General features: G+C 45.7%; 1 protein-coding gene across 2 annotated transcripts in view; it reads right to left on the reverse strand.

The window, feature by feature from the left end:
• Positions 1–1,764: 1,764 nt before the first annotated feature.
• ESPL1 (extra spindle pole bodies like 1, separase) overlaps positions 1,765–18,804 on the reverse strand; it is a 41,740-nt gene continuing 24,700 nt past the window's right edge. The window contains exons 16-31 of one of the 2 annotated variants that reach the window (XM_053373082.1): positions 17,387–17,543; positions 16,823–16,932; positions 14,588–15,720; positions 13,497–13,884; positions 11,427–11,597; positions 9,811–10,024; positions 8,982–9,169; positions 7,644–7,771; positions 7,443–7,565; positions 6,584–6,739; positions 5,297–5,470; positions 4,758–4,862; positions 3,852–3,967; positions 3,460–3,543; positions 2,980–3,138; positions 1,765–2,312 (exon numbers count right to left, since the gene is read on the reverse strand). In XM_053373082.1, the coding sequence (XP_053229057.1) occupies positions 2,111–2,312; positions 2,980–3,138; positions 3,460–3,543; positions 3,852–3,967; positions 4,758–4,862; positions 5,297–5,470; positions 6,584–6,739; positions 7,443–7,565; positions 7,644–7,771; positions 8,982–9,169; positions 9,811–10,024; positions 11,427–11,597; positions 13,497–13,884; positions 14,588–15,720; positions 16,823–16,932; positions 17,387–17,543 (3,608 nt within the window). In that variant the 3' untranslated portion in view covers positions 1,765–2,110. Of the gene's footprint in view, positions 2,313–2,979; positions 3,139–3,459; positions 3,544–3,851; positions 3,968–4,742; positions 4,863–5,296; positions 5,471–6,583; positions 6,740–7,442; positions 7,566–7,643; positions 7,772–8,981; positions 9,170–9,810; positions 10,025–11,426; positions 11,598–13,496; positions 13,885–14,587; positions 15,721–16,822; positions 16,933–17,386; positions 17,544–18,804 lie in introns of those variants that run through there. The other variant, XM_053373088.1, reaches the window with a different exon arrangement.

The following is an 18,804-nucleotide window of genomic DNA, read 5'->3' on the forward strand; positions in this document are numbered from 1 at the left end:
CTGGGATAAATGGAACCTGTAAGACACACTTGAATTTTTCCTTGCCATGGGGCATTTCAAAAATGCCTTTTTTTAAAAAGTCATCTTAAGCTATAGTTTGTTTTTGGACGGGGCAGGCATGCATGTTTCAAAGCATTGTCACCATAGGGAGTTTCTAGGCCTGCCCGCCTCTGATTTTTACACCAGTGCCTGTATATTTTCTCTTAACTCGTGGAGGAATTGCACTATTTATGACCCAGAATCTGAATAATCAAATCAGGAGGCCCTTGGGCAACTCGTTGCTGGATGAGGTGGAGTTTTCTTCCATAATCTTAACTGTAAAAGGTAGTTTTAGTTGTGTTCAATGAAGCCTATTTGTAAGAACATAGTTGTAGGGTGCCAAATCTCAATTTATCTATGCCAACCCTCCAGGAACTGCCAAAGGAAAAAAATTAAAACCAAGCAATACAAATATGAACAGGGGCATGGAAATAAAAGGACTTTTCATGTACTGAGATCCTAGAGAGGTTAATACTTTAGTGTGTCCATTTCTGTTTTTCATATGTAAAGAGGGGGGCTTTGGTGTTGACTGAGGCTCACCTTTGAGATGCTTTGTAATCTAACTGCTTGTAATATAACCTGTCATTTATAGGTTAAGTAAGCAGTACAATCCATAATACAACAGCCTTTCCCAAGCTGGTGTCCTCCAGGTGTTTTTGGATTACAACTCCCTTCATCCCCAGCCAGTGTGACCAGTGATCATAGAGAATGGATGCCCTCATATGGAAGGTTATCAGGGTTTTAACACACACACACACACTTTGCATGCCTCTGACATTCAAGCTTGGTTCTGGTGCTGAGCTCCAGAACTGTTCTTCACTCTGTAACTAGTAACCCTCATCAAGGAAAGTAGCATTTAAATTCATATCAAAATCGAACACAAGACATTTGATTACTAGAACACTGTGATACACGAGAGAAAAGGATCACCTTCATTATTCTTCCAGACATCCAATATTCTTTCCAAACATCCCACACATGTTGTGGCTATAGTAAAAATATCACACATCTCTCTGGGATGCAAGTTGCATTCCTAATGGTGGTGAAGGGGGGCAATTTATGTTTCCTGGTCCTTGTCTGTGTGCAGGTAACTACTAAATCATTTGTAACAGAAGGTTACATAGCACAAAATTATTCAATATCCTAGTGCAAAACCTGGGCGCTCAATTTTTACATTTTTAAAGCAAAATCTGGAAGTGCCTAACTATCTGCTGAGAAAAATACATTTATTCTAGAGCTTTTGAAATGAAGCAGCTTGGTTTCTCTGGTGGTCTGGGGCACACCTACAGTAAATCTAGGAAGTGTCTATACAGCTCTGTGCTCCTAATTCTGTAGACAAAACTGTGCCTAAGGGTCGTATTCTTTAAAAGGGTCTGCACCAAGATAACCCAAATTATGACTTAATGTGGGAACCTGTGCGTATTATGCAACGTTCTTCATTTTTTTTGTTGCTATTTTTGTTTTAAACTGTTCAGTGTAATTCTCCTGTTCTGCTCATCATGGTGAGGGGTAAGGAGATGATGATGTGGGGGTATTATAAACCCACAAGAGAAGATAGATAGGCATGCACTAGCTGCTTGGGTCAAACTAGAACAGAATATTAAACCAGCATGGTAAATCCATGTTCAATTTTAGGAAGACTTCTAGGAATCATCAGCCAGCACTAGATTTTTGGCACCTGTTCCAAGCTTAATTAGTCCCCCCCCCCGGCAAACCCACACACACTTTGTTATAACTTTTATTCAGGCTTTGAAACATTAAAATACAAATCAATTTTAAAATAATTAATCACTGGAAATGCAAACTGTACAATGTGCAAACGCTACATATTGCAAAGAGCAGCAGCTTCACTAGGAGCACCCCATGTAAAGGCAGTGCAGACTTTCCACTGAAGGTCAGGCAAGGTAGTTGGTGACCAACCCAGCTTGCATAAGGCCAGATATTTTATCCTTCTCCCCAGCAGCAGTTTCCATTTAAGGCAGTTCAGCGTTTACAACAACAAAAAATAGTAATTTGAGTCCTTTCAAATCCCTCCCACCAGAAACCAGGTATCATGCTTTTGCCCTGTTTTCTACTGCAGAGACACTGGTAAGCCATAGGCTATCGGGGCAGCACCAATCATATATTTGAGTCTGGGGGCATGGCGGGACTGTATGACATATTGGAGGAATGGAGCTCCTGAACCTGCCTTGAGCCAGTTCTTCAGAAGTGCTTCCATGTAGCGATCGATGTCTCGGTCAGTCACATCCCAGAGGTTACCCAGCACTAGGGGACTAGGGGTTGAGGCAGAAGGAGAGAGAGAGGGAGAGCACATGTATAGGTCATTAAAAAACTATCTAAATCCTGTATATATAATAGGTGTCCAAACAAAGCATGAAACTTCTAGCTTCCCCAGAAAGCACTGGATAATGACTAGGGGAAATTATGCCAGAGGCTTCATTGCCCCAGGCAAAATTTCTTTCAGGGTCTAAGCTAGCAGTCAGCAACCCATTTTCTCTTTCCTCTATTCCTTTCTCTCTCTCTCCAACAGTTAGGCTGGAAAAAAAACCCCTTTTCTTCTGGGGATGGAGAGCACAAGGTTCTGGGGAAGATCCAAAAGGCATAGTAGGCCACCACAGGCTCACAGACTAGGGGTCCCCACCTGTGGTCTAGGGCCAGAGCTGGGGAACCTGTGGCCATTCAAATATTGCTCAACTACAGCTTCCATCAACCCAAGCCAGAATGGCTTATTGTCAGGAATGTCGACAGCTGTAGTCCAGCAACATCAGGAGGACCTCAGGTTCCCCCTCTACCACTGGTCTAGGACCAGAAGCATGGAACCTTATCAAGATCTGCCTCCTGGGCAGAATTTGACAGGTGGGTGGAGTCCCCTCAAGAGGCAAGAATTGCTGACTCATTTGTTAAAGAGAGGCAGGGCCAGCAAAGGATGCAGTAACTTACCAGCCTGCCATGAGGAACCGAAGGACAGCACCAGTTCCCTCCAGGTTGCCCTGCACTGCTAGGACAGCACTGCTGCAGCCGAAAAGAAGAGCCACGGCCCTGCAGTCGACTCTCAGGATGGTGTCCACAAAACGGGCCCCAGCACCATGCCCAGCGTAGCTACAGGAAGGAAAGAACCACAATAAAGTAAAATGAAACACAAGCCCACTTGGACCAGAAGCATAACTTGATTACCCTTGCGGTCCCTTCCAACTCTGATTATTTGATCTCGCACAAGAAGAGCAAAGGGCAAAACAGAGGAGAATACTGCTCAGGCGTCATGTCAATACAGACACAAAATGTCTTGGTCCTACCTCAATAGTTATGAGTTAAATTTGTCAATTGCCCCCAAGCAGCATGCTTTCTTGTCACCCAATTAAATCAAGGCACCAGCCTTCTCCATCACAGGCTTAGGCAGCACTACACGATGTATGTACTCACATATAGAGATCACGTTCTTCAAGAGCCGACGGCACTTGGTCTGCACTGGGACTCTCTCCTACCACTCCTGTCCATCCAGGCTCACTAACAAGCAATTGCCGGGGGTGGGGGAAAGAAACATTAGACAGTAAGAAGGGCACTTTGTCTAGCACCAGGGTTAGGGCAGCAGATTGGACTACAGTTCTCACAATACCTAGCCATTATGCTATGTTGAGCTGATGGGAGTTGAAGCCCAACAAAATCTGGATAGCTACAGATTCCCCATCCTTGGGTCAAGCAGACTTTGTAAATTCCGGTGGACCCCAAATCAGCCTGCTGGTAACCTGTGCGGGGAAATCTGGCTTCCAAAAGACCTCTGCGTGACTTGTGCACAGATGCAGATAATTAATTACCTCTGAAACCAGTCTTTGAACATTCTCTCCGTCCCAGGAAGGTTTGTGTGTGGATTCAATACATAAAAGGTGTTGCTGCTGTTGACACCGCGGTTCAGGATAGTGTCTTCCTGATACTGTTAAAAGCAGATCAGAAAAACAGCTTTATTAGATGGGATAAAGGCAGAGGTTTTGGTACAGGGAAAAGATTTCAGCCTGCAAAGGTTTTTGCTAGATATAGCCTTGGTACAATGAGTGTGTCATCTCCAGGGCCAGAAGGGGGGGGGGGTGAGAAGAAGAGTGAAAGTGTAAGAAGTGGCTTCTAGCGGGCAATACCAGGCTCTCTGCTCCTTCCCATGACTAGTAACAACCTGAAGTCACCCCAATAAATCTGCAAGCTGACTTAACACAAAACACAGAACTAAGCTTCTGAAAGGTGCTGAACTGAAATCTATTAGGAAAAAACACAAGCATGCAGCCTTGCTTGAATCTAGTCAGCTCAATGTCTCATTCAGAATCTGGGGAAAGGGGCCAAGGGATCCTGGATCGAAGCTTAGTTCATCCACCAGCACACGTCTCTCACTTCCTCCAAAGCTTGCGACCTATGAAAATTAAAACCACGCACAGTGCCCCAGAGACAGATAGCTAGGATCCCTTTGTAGGAAGCAAAAAGCAGCCAAATGTCACCTCTTACTTACCCCGTTTCACAGGTCTTTTAAATAAAGGTCTTTCCTAGCTGTTACTAAATATCCTTTTCGCGAATCACCAAGAAGGCAGACATGGAGCATCGTGCATGCAAAAGCTGCGCTACTTAACAAAACTAATGTTGCCATAGCTATTCAATCCATCTTGAAAAAGGCATAGGATAAAAACTACATCTGGATCACGCCTTTGTGCTTTCTCGCAGGGCAGGGGGGTTCTTTATACCTTTTTTGTAAGAGAATAGCTGAGCAGGAACCGCAGAGATGGTAACCGGGTCACGGAATGGTTTTTCAAGCATGGCATGTTTTCCCAGGGAAGCTTTTGCAGGTGCTGGGGGGGAAATGATCAGAAATTAAGCCTTGCTCTCCCCTCCGTACTAGAGGGGACTGCTGGGCTCCTTCAATGGAGTAACTTCAGTCTGTGTGGCGGAGGTTGGGGGACATAATTCAAGCCCATTAAGGGAAGCCAAGGACGTCTTATCACCAGCCCTCCAACATGTGGCAGGCTGCTTCTGAGCTGGTCCACCAGGAAAAGGAAAGCAATGAGCTGAACCCTCACATGTTGCTGTTGAACGAGCATTTGGGGAGTGATGTTGGGTAGCACAGAAGGTGCAACCGCACCCAACAGACTCCAATTCCCATATAATAAGAGGTGTTGTGTTTCTGATTCTCCCAGGAAAGGTACCCAAGGAGAAGGGACTGTGCAAGGTTGAAGGCTATCTGCTCACCTGTCATGTAACTAATGGGGAAACGGCCTTCACTTACTTTATCCAGCACAAGGACCAAGTGGCCACTCGACGCCTGACCAGTACAGGATCCCAATTTGTCCACTGCCTCCTGCAGACAGTTCTGGGCTCTCTCGGGCTGAGCTGGGTTGAGCCCCTGTGCCAAGCACTGTACATGTTGTGGAGTCAAAAGATGCGAGCCAGTCAGCATGGCCTGGGGGAGGAGAGCAAATGTTAAGATGCAAGGCCATTTTGGACACCCACAACCCCAGTGAGGTGCTGCTATCTGTCACCACAACCATTTGTGCAATTCTTAACTCATTATTTGCTTACTTACAAGCACTTTTAAATCACTCTGTATTTAAAAAGAAAGATTACAAATAAGAGGGTTTTAAATCTCCCAAAGCGGTATGCTGAAATATACATGTAAGCTGTAAAACAGCATCGTAAACACGAAAATTAAGAAATAGCTATTTATTAAGAAATAATTTATTTCTTAATAAAATATTTTAAATGGTAGGGGAAAGATATAGTGGCTAATGTGCCACATGAGTAAAGATTAAATGCACCTGAGATTTTTTTGTTGAGTTTTCAGGGAGGGGTGAATGGCATAAGCCAGCCAGATGGGTGGGGTTAAATCAATAAAATAAAAAATACATACATACATACATACATACATACATACATACATACTGTATATGCTGAGAGACAGATTGGTTATAGGAGAATTCTCTCTTAATATTAGAATAAGAGGTCACCATGCAAAGCTATTGGAAGTAATTTAATAGCCATCAGCGCAAGCATTTCTGCTTTCCAGACACAACAATTCCCCTTCTCTTCCCAGCCATGCACTGTTCTGGGGGTTCTTCCGACACTCCAGAGCCAATTTTGTGGGAGAGGTGAGAAAGCCCAGTTGTACAAGCAAGTCCTTGCATGGGGCTTCCGCTATCAGGACTTGTTGGGCGAAGCACACCCCATGTTTGCAACAGAACCAGAAGGACCCATTTTTTTTAAAAAAAACCAATAAAAAACCAAAGCACTTCACACTTATAGAATGTGTAACTTACGGAATTCACTGTAACAGGAAGGAATGACAACCACTAGCTTTGAAAACAAGAGGATTGGAAATACGCATGGGAGCATGGGTATGTCAACAGCTAAACAGAACCTCCATGATCCGTGTCTCTGCACACCAGAAGCTGGGGGCAAAGTCATCACCTCCATGCTTTGCTTCTGGGAAGCATCTGACTGCCAAGCTGGACCTCTGGGTGCAATCGAGCTCACCAGCTGTTATTTCTGACTGCTAAAAGACTCCTGGGCTCCTCACCTTGAGCAGTGCCAGGTCCACTTCCTCACAGCCGCACTCCCTGAGACGTGCCTGAAGGCGGGAGGCTTCTTCTGCTAAGTTTTGGTCCTCAAAGGCTGGCAGCAGGGCACCCTTCCAGCAGCTCAGGACGTGCATCTCCAGAGACTCAGTCAAATCCTGTGGAGTGAAGAAACCGTGAGTCCCACAGAACCCGTCACTCAGTTGCAAGCCAATGGAGGACAAGGAGAATTGGCTCCCAGTATATTTCCGAGCACAATTCAAAGTGTTGGTGCTGACCTTTAAAGCCCTAAATGGCCTCGGGCCAGTAAACCTGAAGGAGCGTTTCCAGCCCCATCATTCAGCTGAGGTCCAGTTCCGAAGGCCTTCTGGCGGCTCTCTCACTGCAATAAGTGAGGTTACAGGGAACCAGGCAGAGGGCCTTCTCGGTGGTGGCACCCTCCCACCAGATGTCAAGGAAATAAACAACGATCTGACTTTTAGAAGACATCTGAAGGCAGCCCTGTTTAGGGAAGTTTTTAATGTTTGATCTTTTATCGTGTTTTTAATATTCTGTTGGGAGCCGCCCAGAGTGGCTGGGGAAACAATGAGAGCTATGAGGTTTGAGGTTTGGGTGCTTCCCCATCCCAATTGTGCCTTGTGCCCCCACTTTTAGTTGGTAGTGGTGGCAGCAATGGTGGGACCCCCATCCCGTCCTGTCCCCTGGTCCCATTCTTTTGCCTACAGTCACAGGTGTCAGGCGTGTAAGTAAACACAACCCCTCTTATCCTTTGCTAGACTTTAGCCATCTCTGCTGCTGGAAGTCAAAGGGCTCAGTCTTCTGGCAGTTATGGGGCAATGCCAAAGACCACAGAGACCTCACCTTCATCCTCTTGTCCAGGGCAACCCTGCCATTCCACCAGTCCTTCCTGTCTGTGAGGTTGGAGATCTCTTTCTGTTTTTGTAGGATGGCATCAAGTTCACCAAGGGCTGCACTTACAGGTACCTAAGAAACAAAGGGGCATGATGGAAAAAGCTGGCCCCTCCAAACAGGAAGCTGCCAATGCAAATTTTACTTCCTTACCTTGGTGTGCATGGTCTGTATCTGGATGGTCACTGGGGGGGCATCTTTCTCCAGCCGTGTCAGCAAGAGGACGTCCCCAATAGTTTCTGGCTGGATGCTCACCAGGGTTAATATACACACTGTTACCCCTGTGGTGGAGACAGCAATGACCCCCAATTTTTTAAGAGAAGAGCTGCACATAGGGTGGTTAAAGCAACATTTTTACAGTGGTACCCCGGGTTACAGACGCTTCAGGTTACAGGCGCTTTAGCTTACAGGCGCCGCTCACCCAGAAATAGTACCTCGGGTTAAGAACTTTGCTTCGGGATGAGAACAAAAATCGAGTGGCAGCGGCGCAGCAGCAGCGGGAGGCCCCATTAGCTAAAGTGGTGCTTCAGGTTAAGAACAGTTTCAGGTTAAGAACGGACCTCTAGAATGAATTAAGTTTTTAACCCGAGGTACAACTGTATTTGCTGGAGCGTAACAGGAGGCACAATTGTGCCATCAAGTCCCAAACTGCGAGCTTAGAAACTCCTGTGTTTCTTTAGACACAGCATCTGCGAGCTTAGAAACTCCTGTGTTTCTTTAGACACAGCATCTCCTCTTCCTACACAACACCCTTTAAAACTAAACACATTTCTAGTCCTTGTTTTGAAAAATAAGTATAAATGAGGGGGTCTCTGTTGGCAGTTCAGGATCCACAGATGGTCAAAGAAACAATTCTGGACAACTTAACTCTACACTCCCTGCTCCATTCCCAAATAAGTGAAAATAGTTCCCGTCACCCAAATCCCGCTCATTACCTAATGCAACATGCCCAGCATGACACAGCATGAACTACAGAAATCCTGGCTAAATTTAAGTACAGCACTACAGCTCTTTTAATTAAATCACCAACGTTCCAATTCCTATCTGGAGTGCACAATTATTTGTTTTTAATTCTAGAGCAGGGGTAGGCAACCTAAGGCCCAGGGGCCGGATGCGGCCCAATCGCCTTCTCAATCCAGCCCGTGGATTGTCCGGGAATCAGCGTGTTTTTACATGAGTAGAATGTGTCCTTTTATTTATAACACATTTCTGGGTTATTTGTGGGGCATAGGAATTCATTCAATATTTTTTTTTCAAAATATAATCCAGCCCACCACATGGTCTGAGGGACAGTGGACTGACCCATGGCTGAAAAAGGTTGCTGACCCCTGTTCTAGACCATGGAATTGCAAAAACGGCCAGCTCATTAAAGGGTTCTGCTGCAGCGATAAGACTCACAACCTTTTCTACTATAGGAACACAGATACCACCACCCTTTTGAACAGGGAGCAAGTACCACCTGCTCTCCCCCACTGAAGTCATGTCATATACCAGAAGGGATTTGTTGCAGCTGTTCTCTGAAGTTCTCCGTCTCCAACTTTGTTGGGCTGGGGCAGCTGAATTCAAAGAAGTTCTGTAACTCAGAGAGGTGCTGGAACGGAGAATCAGTTTTTCCTTCTTGAAGGCTAAGTGCTTCCAACTGCTTTAAGGCGCTGGCCACAGATACCTTTTTCATTTTGCTAAGAATCAAACAAGAGGCCAGGGGTCATTAAGACATCAGCTTTCAAAGGATGTGTAACAGAAAGCAGGAGGCAAGCAAGTAATTTCATTTCAGATGCTAATAGACACTTCACACACACCAACGTTCTGGCAGCAACATAAACAAAAGCCCGTGTTAAGATTCACGGTGACATCCAAGCAGATTTTGCTTTCTACCAGCATGGATTTTAAATACGTTTGAAAAACTTACAATGGTTGGAAAAGGCATTTGGAAAAGGGACGTTCTGGGGAAATGCATTCAGATTCACTCCCTTGTATAGATCTGATACACTGATACAGACCCCAATCTTTAAGACAATTTTACAATTTTAACACTGCATCTCTGCATGATTCTTTGCTCTGACTTTGCCTGCTTTAGATCAGCTCCTCAGGGAGAGACAATTCTGCCGCATCAAGAGCTGACTCATCTTTCATTCATTGTAAAAACAGCATCTGGAAGAGGCTTTAACTCCCTGCAGTCATGAGGCTTGCTCAGGTCCACTGAGAGTGGATAATTTTTTACTCTCTCACACACTTCAAGTAAACCTACACAAGGCTATGTTTTCCACACTTACATACAGTATACACCAATTCCCCTTCCCCCCAAAATATGAGCTCTTACTGGAGCTTCTTGTAAATGACGGTCAGTATCTGATGACGAAAAGTTACAGAGACCGATTCAGAAACCAGGTAGGCAGTAGCAATGGGGTCTCGGCTCCCAGTGCACAGTGCCATGAGCCGGCAGAGATGGCTGTAGAGGGCACCCGGAGGGTAATGTCCAATTGCATAGAAGGCAGCTTGCAGGGAGTCATAGACAGAGTCCACGGACAAGGAGTCTACAATAGTTTGGGAGAGAGAAAAGCCTGAATTAAATGAAAAACTGGACATTTATGTTTATTTGGTGAAATGAACAGCATGATTCTAGAATAACAAATTTTAAGAACTGTTGCAAATTTATAAAATTTATTTAATTTTGTTAAATTTGTATTCCACTCTTCCCCCTGGCTCAGTATCATTAATATCAGTAGCAAGGAATCTTAATTAGACCTGTCAGGTCCCTGGATTTGGCCTGCACCAGGCCACTTCGAGCAAACCACATTTACCTGTGCCCTATGGCATTAGGCACAGAGATCTGTTATCTGTGATCTAAACGCTAAGGTTGGAGGTAGGGGGTTCTTATCTCCGATCTTTGTGCTCTTTTCTCACAGCACTAAAAGATAAGACCTTGGAAAGCAAGTAGAGGTTCATTTCCAATCTTATTGCTCATATGACATCAGGTGATTGACAAGTGGGTGGTCCTACCACACCTGTCAAAAATGGTCCACGGGGGCAGGCCAGTTTTGGATCCAGTCTCTGGCTTGTTCCAGTTTTCCACAGCTGGTGTATATGGTTCTTTGCTCTCCACATTTTATCCTCACAGACTAAGACATTGTTGCCCAAGGTCACCCTGTGAGCTTCATGGCCAAGTGGGAATTCCAACCCTGGTCCTGGTCCTGTAACCAGGAAACCACAGTGGCTCTCAATAAACTTATTCCCTAGTAAGCATCTATTAGATTATATCTTGAAGGCCAGGTTTTTAGACTTGGAAAAAGTAGGGACAGGGTGTCACCATGAGTTGATTGGGTCATTTGAAGCATGCCCCACCCCTCAATCTCCACATCTGCAGAATGGGAATAAATTATATTAACCAGCCCTTGCACAGCTATTTTAAAGATTACTGCCGCGACATATGCAAAATGCTTTAAACCCCTGGCCCTAGGACACTGCTTACAATGTGAACCAAAGAAGATGAAGAAGCAGCCTACCAGAGTTGTGTGAACTACACAAAACCCCAGTGAGGCCACGGCATTTGTCATTGAGGGATGAATTCAAGAGTCAGAGACTTTGGCTTCTGTTTAGCTGAAAGACCCAAGTTTCTAGTCCCCAGCACTGCAAAGGTAGGCTTAAACCTTGGGAACGTCTGAAGCCTGAAAGGCTCAGTAATTTTTTGTGAGAGGGAGAAAACACATTCAGTGCCTTCCTTCCTCAAAGCTAGTAGTGTAAGGAACATCTAAGGTATTTTTGTGCATGTTTTTAGAACCCACCTTATTTTTGTGATTGCAAGTTGCTCTAAGTTGTTTTGAATACTGTGTTTTAATGCTGTAACCTGCCCTGAGACGTTAGGCTGCCTCACAAAGGGGGAATTGTGGCTTTTAAAAGGGAGCTGAGGAGCAGAGCGGAGAGGCTCATGTTTCTTACTGGCAGGGGCATCCAAAGAAGCAGCAAGCGGGTGCAAGTTGAAAGGGTCCTCTGAAGCTCTCTTCTCTGGAGCCTGGAAAGCCTCCTGCAAGTCAATGCTGGCATCACGCCGGAGAACCTCTTGGTCCTCTTCTGTGTCATTCAGCCGACGGATAGGACGCCTCCTGCGTTCTGCAGTGAGAAGAAGTAATGCCAACGTATCAATGCCAGCTGCAAAACAGCCTCTATAATCAGGGATGTGGCTTGGGTGCAATTTCACATGGCACCCTGTTGGGCACAGAATGAGTTTTCCCAAGCAAGAGCTCGTGCCACAGTAAACCTTTAAGTCAGCTGCAGCACATAAATACACACATAACGAAGGCCAGCTACACACCTGAAATGAATTACTAAGAAATCTCAACATTGCATTTAAAAAACAACTTTCTAACGCTTGTCATTGAGAAGGCAGGTTGGAAAGCATGCAGGTTACGCCTGCTGAATTTGATTACCAGTGGATTAAGGTCTTTCAACAGGCCTTTGCTTTGCCCCATGATTAGCAGGGGAGATATTCAGAAACTTCATTTTAAAAGAGCAGGTGAAATAACCCCAGCAGATTTTAAATCATAAAATATGGAGCAAAGTAAAGCATGGAAATAAAGGCTTTTAGATCTTAAAATATGCCCTTGTGAGTTCCTAAATTTCCCTCTTCCCCTAGTATAAAGAAAACATGTTTGGTAAGTTTAAAATTATTTACTTAGAAACTCTCTGGAGTTCAGATCCATGTGTTTCTTCCATACTGCAGTCAGAAAATGTTGCACAGACAATAAAACTTGGCTTAGTTACAGTGGTGAAAGTTCCTAAATTATTGGTGTAAGAGCTCAAGAAAGGCTTGTAAGAGCCATGCGGTCTGAGCTGCAGCAACTGACCTCCTCACACGTTGCGCTTCTCAGATAGACTGGTAGGGGGCAGTCCCTCCCACAACAAGCTAAGCCTGGAAGGACAGTTTACTCTACGGTCTTAACCCCTTCATGCATTAATTAGACTTAAGCAATGACAGCTATATGAGGCTAGTTACCCCACAGGATGTTCTGCTTCAAAGTTTGATGAGAGGCAGAAAGGAAGATGATAAAGAGAAATCAAACGTATTCCAACACCTATGGAATATTCTTATTTACTCTGGCTTGTTCTTAGTGGGTAACTGTGCCCCTGAAGGACCAGGTGTACAGCCTGGGAGTCATTCTGGACTCACAGCTGTCCATGGAGGCGCAGATCAATTCTGTGTCCAGGGCAGCTGTTTATCAGCTCCATCTGGTACGCAGGCCGAGACCCTACCTGCCCGCAGACTGTCTCACCAGAGTGGGGCATGCTCTAGTTATCTCTTGTTTGGACTACTGCAATGCACTCTATGTGGGGCTACCTTTGAGGGTGACCCGGAAACTACAACTAATCCAGAATGCAGCAGCTAGACTGGTGACTGGGAGCGGCCGCCGAGACCATATAACACCGGTCCTGAAAGACCTACACTGGCTCCCAGTACGTTTCCGAGCACAATTCAAAGTGTTGGTGATGACCTTTAAAACCCTAAACGGCCTCGGTCCAGTATACCTGAAGGAGCGTCTCCACCTCCATCGTTCTGCCCGGACACTGAGGTCCAGCGCTGAGGGCCTTCTGGTGGTTCCCTTGCTGTGAGAAGCCAAGTTACAGGGAACCAGGCAGAGGACATTCTCGGTAGTGGCGCCAGCCCTGTGGAACGCCCTCCCACCAGATGTCAAAGAGAAAAATAACTACCAAACTTTTAGAAGACATCTGAAGGCAGCCCTGTTTAGGGAAGCTTTTAATGTTTAATAGGTTATTGTATTTTAGTGTTTTGTTGGAAGCCGCCCAGAGTGGCTGGGGAAACCCAGCCAGATGGGCAGGGTATAAATAATAAATTATTATTATTAATTATTATTATTATTATTATTATTATTATTATTATTATTATTATCCTCCTGCTACTTTGCCTAAGAAGCCTGTCAGCTAGCTCATTCCTAGGTCTCTCGCCTTCCATCTTCTACTACTGTTTTCTTTTTCCAAGCAGTCACACCTCACCTTCAACTACTGGCGCTTCTTCATCGGAACCCCGTAGGACTTCAAAGCTGGCCTCAGGACCTTCCTCAATGGTCCTCAGAACCTCCTTTTCTTCATCATCCTTAGAACTGGGAGTTTCCTCCTCACAAGGAGCTTCTTTGGTTTCCTCCTGCTGCTTTCCCCGTCGAGAAACTCCCCTACCCCGTGGCCTCCTGGGCAGGGGCGTTGCCATTTGGGAGCAGCCGGCTGAAGAGTTAGCGCTACAGCTCATCTGGGATGCCTTCCTGCTAGAGGCCACCCTCCTTCCTGTCTTGGGGGTGGCAAGCACTGGCTCTTTGGCAGCAGGCAACTGGGACGCCTGCATGGCTTCCGGAGGATCTTCCATATCACTGTCATCATAGAAAGAGACCTGGGGGGGGGGAGACAAGTTTGTTTTGCTTTCTCTTCACCTCCCCTTCCCCCAAAACTCTTACAGTAACGGAAGTCACTACCACAATATTCGGTGATAGCTGCTAGATTATATGGGGTTTTTTTGGGGGGGGGGGCTGGACAAGTTCATGCCAGGATGGTGATGTTCTCTCCAGGCGCAGAGGCAGCATGCCACTGAATACTAGTCACTTAGGAACAAGCAACAATGGGAGACAGCCACTGCTCAGAGCTATTATGACATTGTCCTTGTAGGCTTTTCATAGACATCTGATTGGACAATGTAGGAAGGCTGTATGGGTCCTGACCCCATTATCTCTGCCTGTGATGATGGTGGCAAGACTGGTGAGAGTTGAAGCCGAACAGCATCCAGAGGACCAAAGGTTTCTTATCCCTGCTTTAGAAGGACAACACGAGAATCCCGCTGGATCAGACCAGCAGCTGATCTGGTCAAGCATCCCATTTTCACAGCAGACAACCAGATGCACCCCCCACCCCGGAAGCCTGCAAACCAACTCCATAGATTAGCCATGTAAATATTTAAGGTATATTGTTAATAAACCACAGCAGCCACAATTAACGTTTCCATATTAAGACCATGACCCAGATTAAGCAAGGCCATTTTTAGGTTTGTTTTATGCTACGGTTGCTGACGTTCAATAGATTATTATTATTTTAATTGTTACCTTAATTCGAGATTTCGTTCTCTTTGACACTTTAGGGGCCTTTGGAAGTTTGGTATTTAGCTTTGGAGAAGATTCCTCAAAAACCGCAAATGGAGCCTTCAGGCGCGGCTTGGCTGCTGAACGCTGGGTCGTCCTGGGAGCTGGGAGGGATTTCTGGGCTGGGGTACGGTGCTCGACAGGTGGTCTAAGGACAACCGGAGCAGCCTCTGAATCAGAGTCAGCCAGGGCAAATGGGTTATTAGGTCTGGTCACAGGCAGAGGTTTAGTTCCTTGGATTCGCTTAGGCTTTCCTTTTTGGTCAGCTCTTGGCTGTTTCGGCGTTTTGCTTTTCAGGGGCAGCGTGCAAAGTGAATTGACCGCCTTTTCTGCCTTTTGCTTGCCTTCTGGGTTCCCGTGGAGAGACAATGGGGACTTCCAGGACCAAGCACTAGAAAATAGGTTTTCTGCACTGTGGTATTGAGTAGAGGCTAGGATAGACATGGTACCCACAGCTTTGGCAAGCAGCAGCCTGGCCCTTTGGTATTGGAAGCCAAGCAGCTGAGTCTCCTTAGAAGACAGCAAGCTCAAGCCACTCTCCAGAATCCCCCAAAGTTTCTTCTCTGGTTTGCCAGTGTTCACACTTTGCCAAGCCAGAGTCACATAGATATGGGCCACCAGATTATCAAGAATCTGAACTGGGGACTGATGAGGCATGACCCCCTTCTTGCCTTGAGAAATGCAGGCTACCATGCTGGAGAGACGCGAAGCCACAGTGGCACACCGTTTTAGACTGGTCTCAAGGAGATGCAAGCCTTCCGCCCTGTTCCCAGATGCCAGCTCCTCCTCTGCAGAGGTGACCAGCCAGCCAAGACAGACGGCAGAGAGGACCACATCAGAGCACAGTAAGCAGTGGCAGGCCTCTGGGTGATTCAGGAAGCCAGCATGCTTCTTCTGTTTGGACTTCAGCACTGGCGAGGTGGTTAGGGTCTTCTTCTGCAGGGAGACTGTGTCAACAAACTCGAGGGAGACCTCTTTCAAGAAAGGCTGCTCCTCCTCAGCAGATTCTACACATGTACCTTGAGGCGTCCTGTTTTTAGACCTGCCTTTCCTGGGCTTGATTTTCACACCTTCTTTTTCTTCTTTGGTTTCAAAAACTGGAGGCAGAAGAGACGAGCTAATTGAGTATTTTCCCCTGGCACCAGTGGAAAACACTTCGCAAATCAATTTGAAAGCTTAAACACAAAACTGATCTAAACCTGTGTTTCCCAAACTTGGGTCTTCAACTGTTTTTGGACTACAGTTCCCACTGGTCCTGCTAGCTAGGAATGACGGGAGTTGTAGAACAAAAACAGCTGGAGACCCAAGTTTGGGAAAGACTGATCTGAACCCTCCACAAAGGGAAAGTCATCTTTGGACAGAGGGGTGTAAAAGGTTCTTTACGCCCAGGCAGGAAACAAGCAACCAAGTTACTCAGATTCCTATTTACCAATATTGAAAGGATGAAGCATGGCACCTTTTCAGAGGAAGCCCACAGCGCATAGCTGTCAACTTTCCCCTTTTTAAAAGGAAAATTCCCTTATTACGAATAGGATTCCTTGCAAGAAAAGGGAAAAGTTGACAGGTATGGCACAGCAGGTCTCAGTATCAGTGTGTTTGAAGATCCTACACCCTCAACTGATATGCTGTCCATGGGTGCCCTCAAAGCATCCTGCCTCTCCCAATTTTTAAAAATAGGGTTTTAAAAATTTATTTAGAGGGTCTAGTTTTTTGCCACCGAGGTCTCTTTCTTTGGCTCTGGGAGCCATCTGGGGCTGACAGGCACTCTTAGCATTGGAAAGGGCAGGTGGGGATGGTGCTTTGCTTTACGTTGTACCCGGCCCAACTGCCTATTTTCCTCCATTCTTATTCCGTTTTTTTGTAAAGGGAGGATTTGCTGTTGCTTGCTAAGTGTTTGTGGAATTGCCCCTTTTAACTCTGTGGGCACATGATTTTGTGAGGATGCATTGCCCGTGTAGGTGGGTTTGGCTTTGGGGGTGGGGAAGAGTTTATCAGTCTGAAAAGTCTGGAACCATGGCCCTCAAGCCCAGATCTACCCTTCCAGAGGGAGACTTGATTATCCCCTGGAGTTAAGTCGCAGGGCAAAACAACTCCCCTTCTGCAGACGGCAGTTTGCCTCCCCATTCTTCTTGAAGCAAGAGGTTCCAAAGTTCTACCATCCCTGCTCTGGCTGCTTTAGGTGGGGTGGAAAAGCCTCACCTGTGCCCGACTCAAGAAGAAACAAGACCTGCTCCAGATCCAAGCGGCACAGCTCCAGGTCACTGCGCTGTAGTTCCAGTCCACTCTTCAAGACCAGGAAGCGAGCACACCTGATAAGAGCAGGCCAAGCAGACATTAGAGGGTTCCCAATACTCAACAATTGCAGCCACACACTGCACCCTATCTCAATATGCTGCTCTCTACCAAAATTTCACAAAAGGCTGTCCTCCGCCTTATGCCCATCACAGCTCTGCACAGATAAGCTCAACAGATTAAGGAGGGCTTGCCTCTAGGCTTCCTGGGTCCACATTTTTGAGAAGGGACTAGGCCAACACAAGTTCGAGTCTAGGTCTCTAATTCCCCCACCTATGAGATTGTCTGTGCAATGTTATTTTCATTATATATCAGGGGTTGAGAACTGCTGACCCCCCACTTTCAGGTGCTGGACTCCTGCTTCCACCAGACTCAGCCAACATGGCCAATGGTCAGGGATGATAGGGTTTTTAGTTCAGTGACATCTGAAGAGCCACGGGTTCCCCCTCCTTACCCATTTACATTCCTTACCATCGAATAGACTGAAGCCTCATGGAGATTTTCAGCATTTCCAGGCAGAAAGCTTTTGCTTCATTGACAATCTCGATCTTGCTCAGGAGGGAGACAAAGCTCTCGGAGCAAACAAACATGTCAGCCAGCACCTGCCACTTCTGCACCAAGTTATCACCTGAGTAGGGTGGTCAAATTTTTGGGGGGTGGAGAAAGAAACAGTTAAGTTGCCTATGTGTAGGGCATCTTAATTTGACATCCAGCTGCACCATGTTTATTTTTTTTTATAGATATTTATTGAAGTTTTCAAAAAATAGAGAAAAAACAAAAAAACAATTAAAAACACATAAAATTTACATTCCTTACTTTCAATAACAAATTTCCTTGACTTCCCCACACCTCCCCTTCTTGTATTCCAGTTCCAATTTTTAGCTCAGCAAGTTCTTGTCCCCAAATTTTACCTTATTATATTTAATTCATTTTAGTTAACCAATTTTAACTTATAAACCTCAGTCTTTATACATCAATACTTATTCTTAAAAATCTTTTTCTAAGGTCAACCCCAATTCCCTTCCACGAATTCCCCATTTTTATATTAGTTCAGCTGCACCATGTTTAAGGCTTTCAAAAGAGATAGCATGCTGAAGTGTGGAACACAGTAACTCCACATACATTAAGATCGGGCAGGCAACATCTGCATTCTTTGGGAACACCTATTCACTGGGCACTTGTCCGAGAACTAGGAGGCAGGAGGCTTCCCACCCCCCAGCTAAGCAGTTTAAGGAAGCCCCTGCGCTCGCCCAGCTCACGCGAGCCAGAGTGGCATGGGGGCTTGCTCAGTAGGACTGGGGAGGAAAAAGGATCCAATATACATTCCAGACATTGTGATATATCAGCGTATGGTGGTATCAAGCTGCTGATGTATCACAATCTTGAAAACCAGATATCGCCCAGCCTTAGCGTCTGCCTCATTTGATAATTCTTTACCAAGGTAAACCATACTGTGCACCTCACCTACAGTATACAAGCATTCCCTAATTAGCACAATTTATTCTGCAAGCCATGGGGAAAGCCAATGAGCTATTCAGGGCATGTTGCCTCCCAACCACTGAAAGCCTCTTTCTGGGATTTAATTGGGCATTTTGCCCACAGGTTTCTCAAACCTACCTATGCATCCAGAAGAATTGGAAACTTTTTTTTTTAATGCAGCTGAGTATCCAGATGCTGAACTCTGCACCCAACATCAAATATTGCAGCTGCATTTATTCTGGCTGCAAAGTTGCAGGTTTACTTCCCTGCATTTATTTATTATTTTTTTAAACCCCATTGCTCAGATGAGGTGAGCTGTTGAAGAGTTTCATTGCTTGAGCTTGGCAGAGTAAATGAAATAAGAGAACAAAGTAAAAGAAGGAGTAGCAACTGGTAGGCCATTTGCTTGT

The sequence above is a fragment of the Podarcis raffonei genome, chromosome 2, assembly GCF_027172205.1.
Source record: "Podarcis raffonei isolate rPodRaf1 chromosome 2, rPodRaf1.pri, whole genome shotgun sequence".
In the NCBI taxonomy this organism is placed as follows: Eukaryota; Metazoa; Chordata; class Lepidosauria; order Squamata; family Lacertidae; genus Podarcis; species Podarcis raffonei.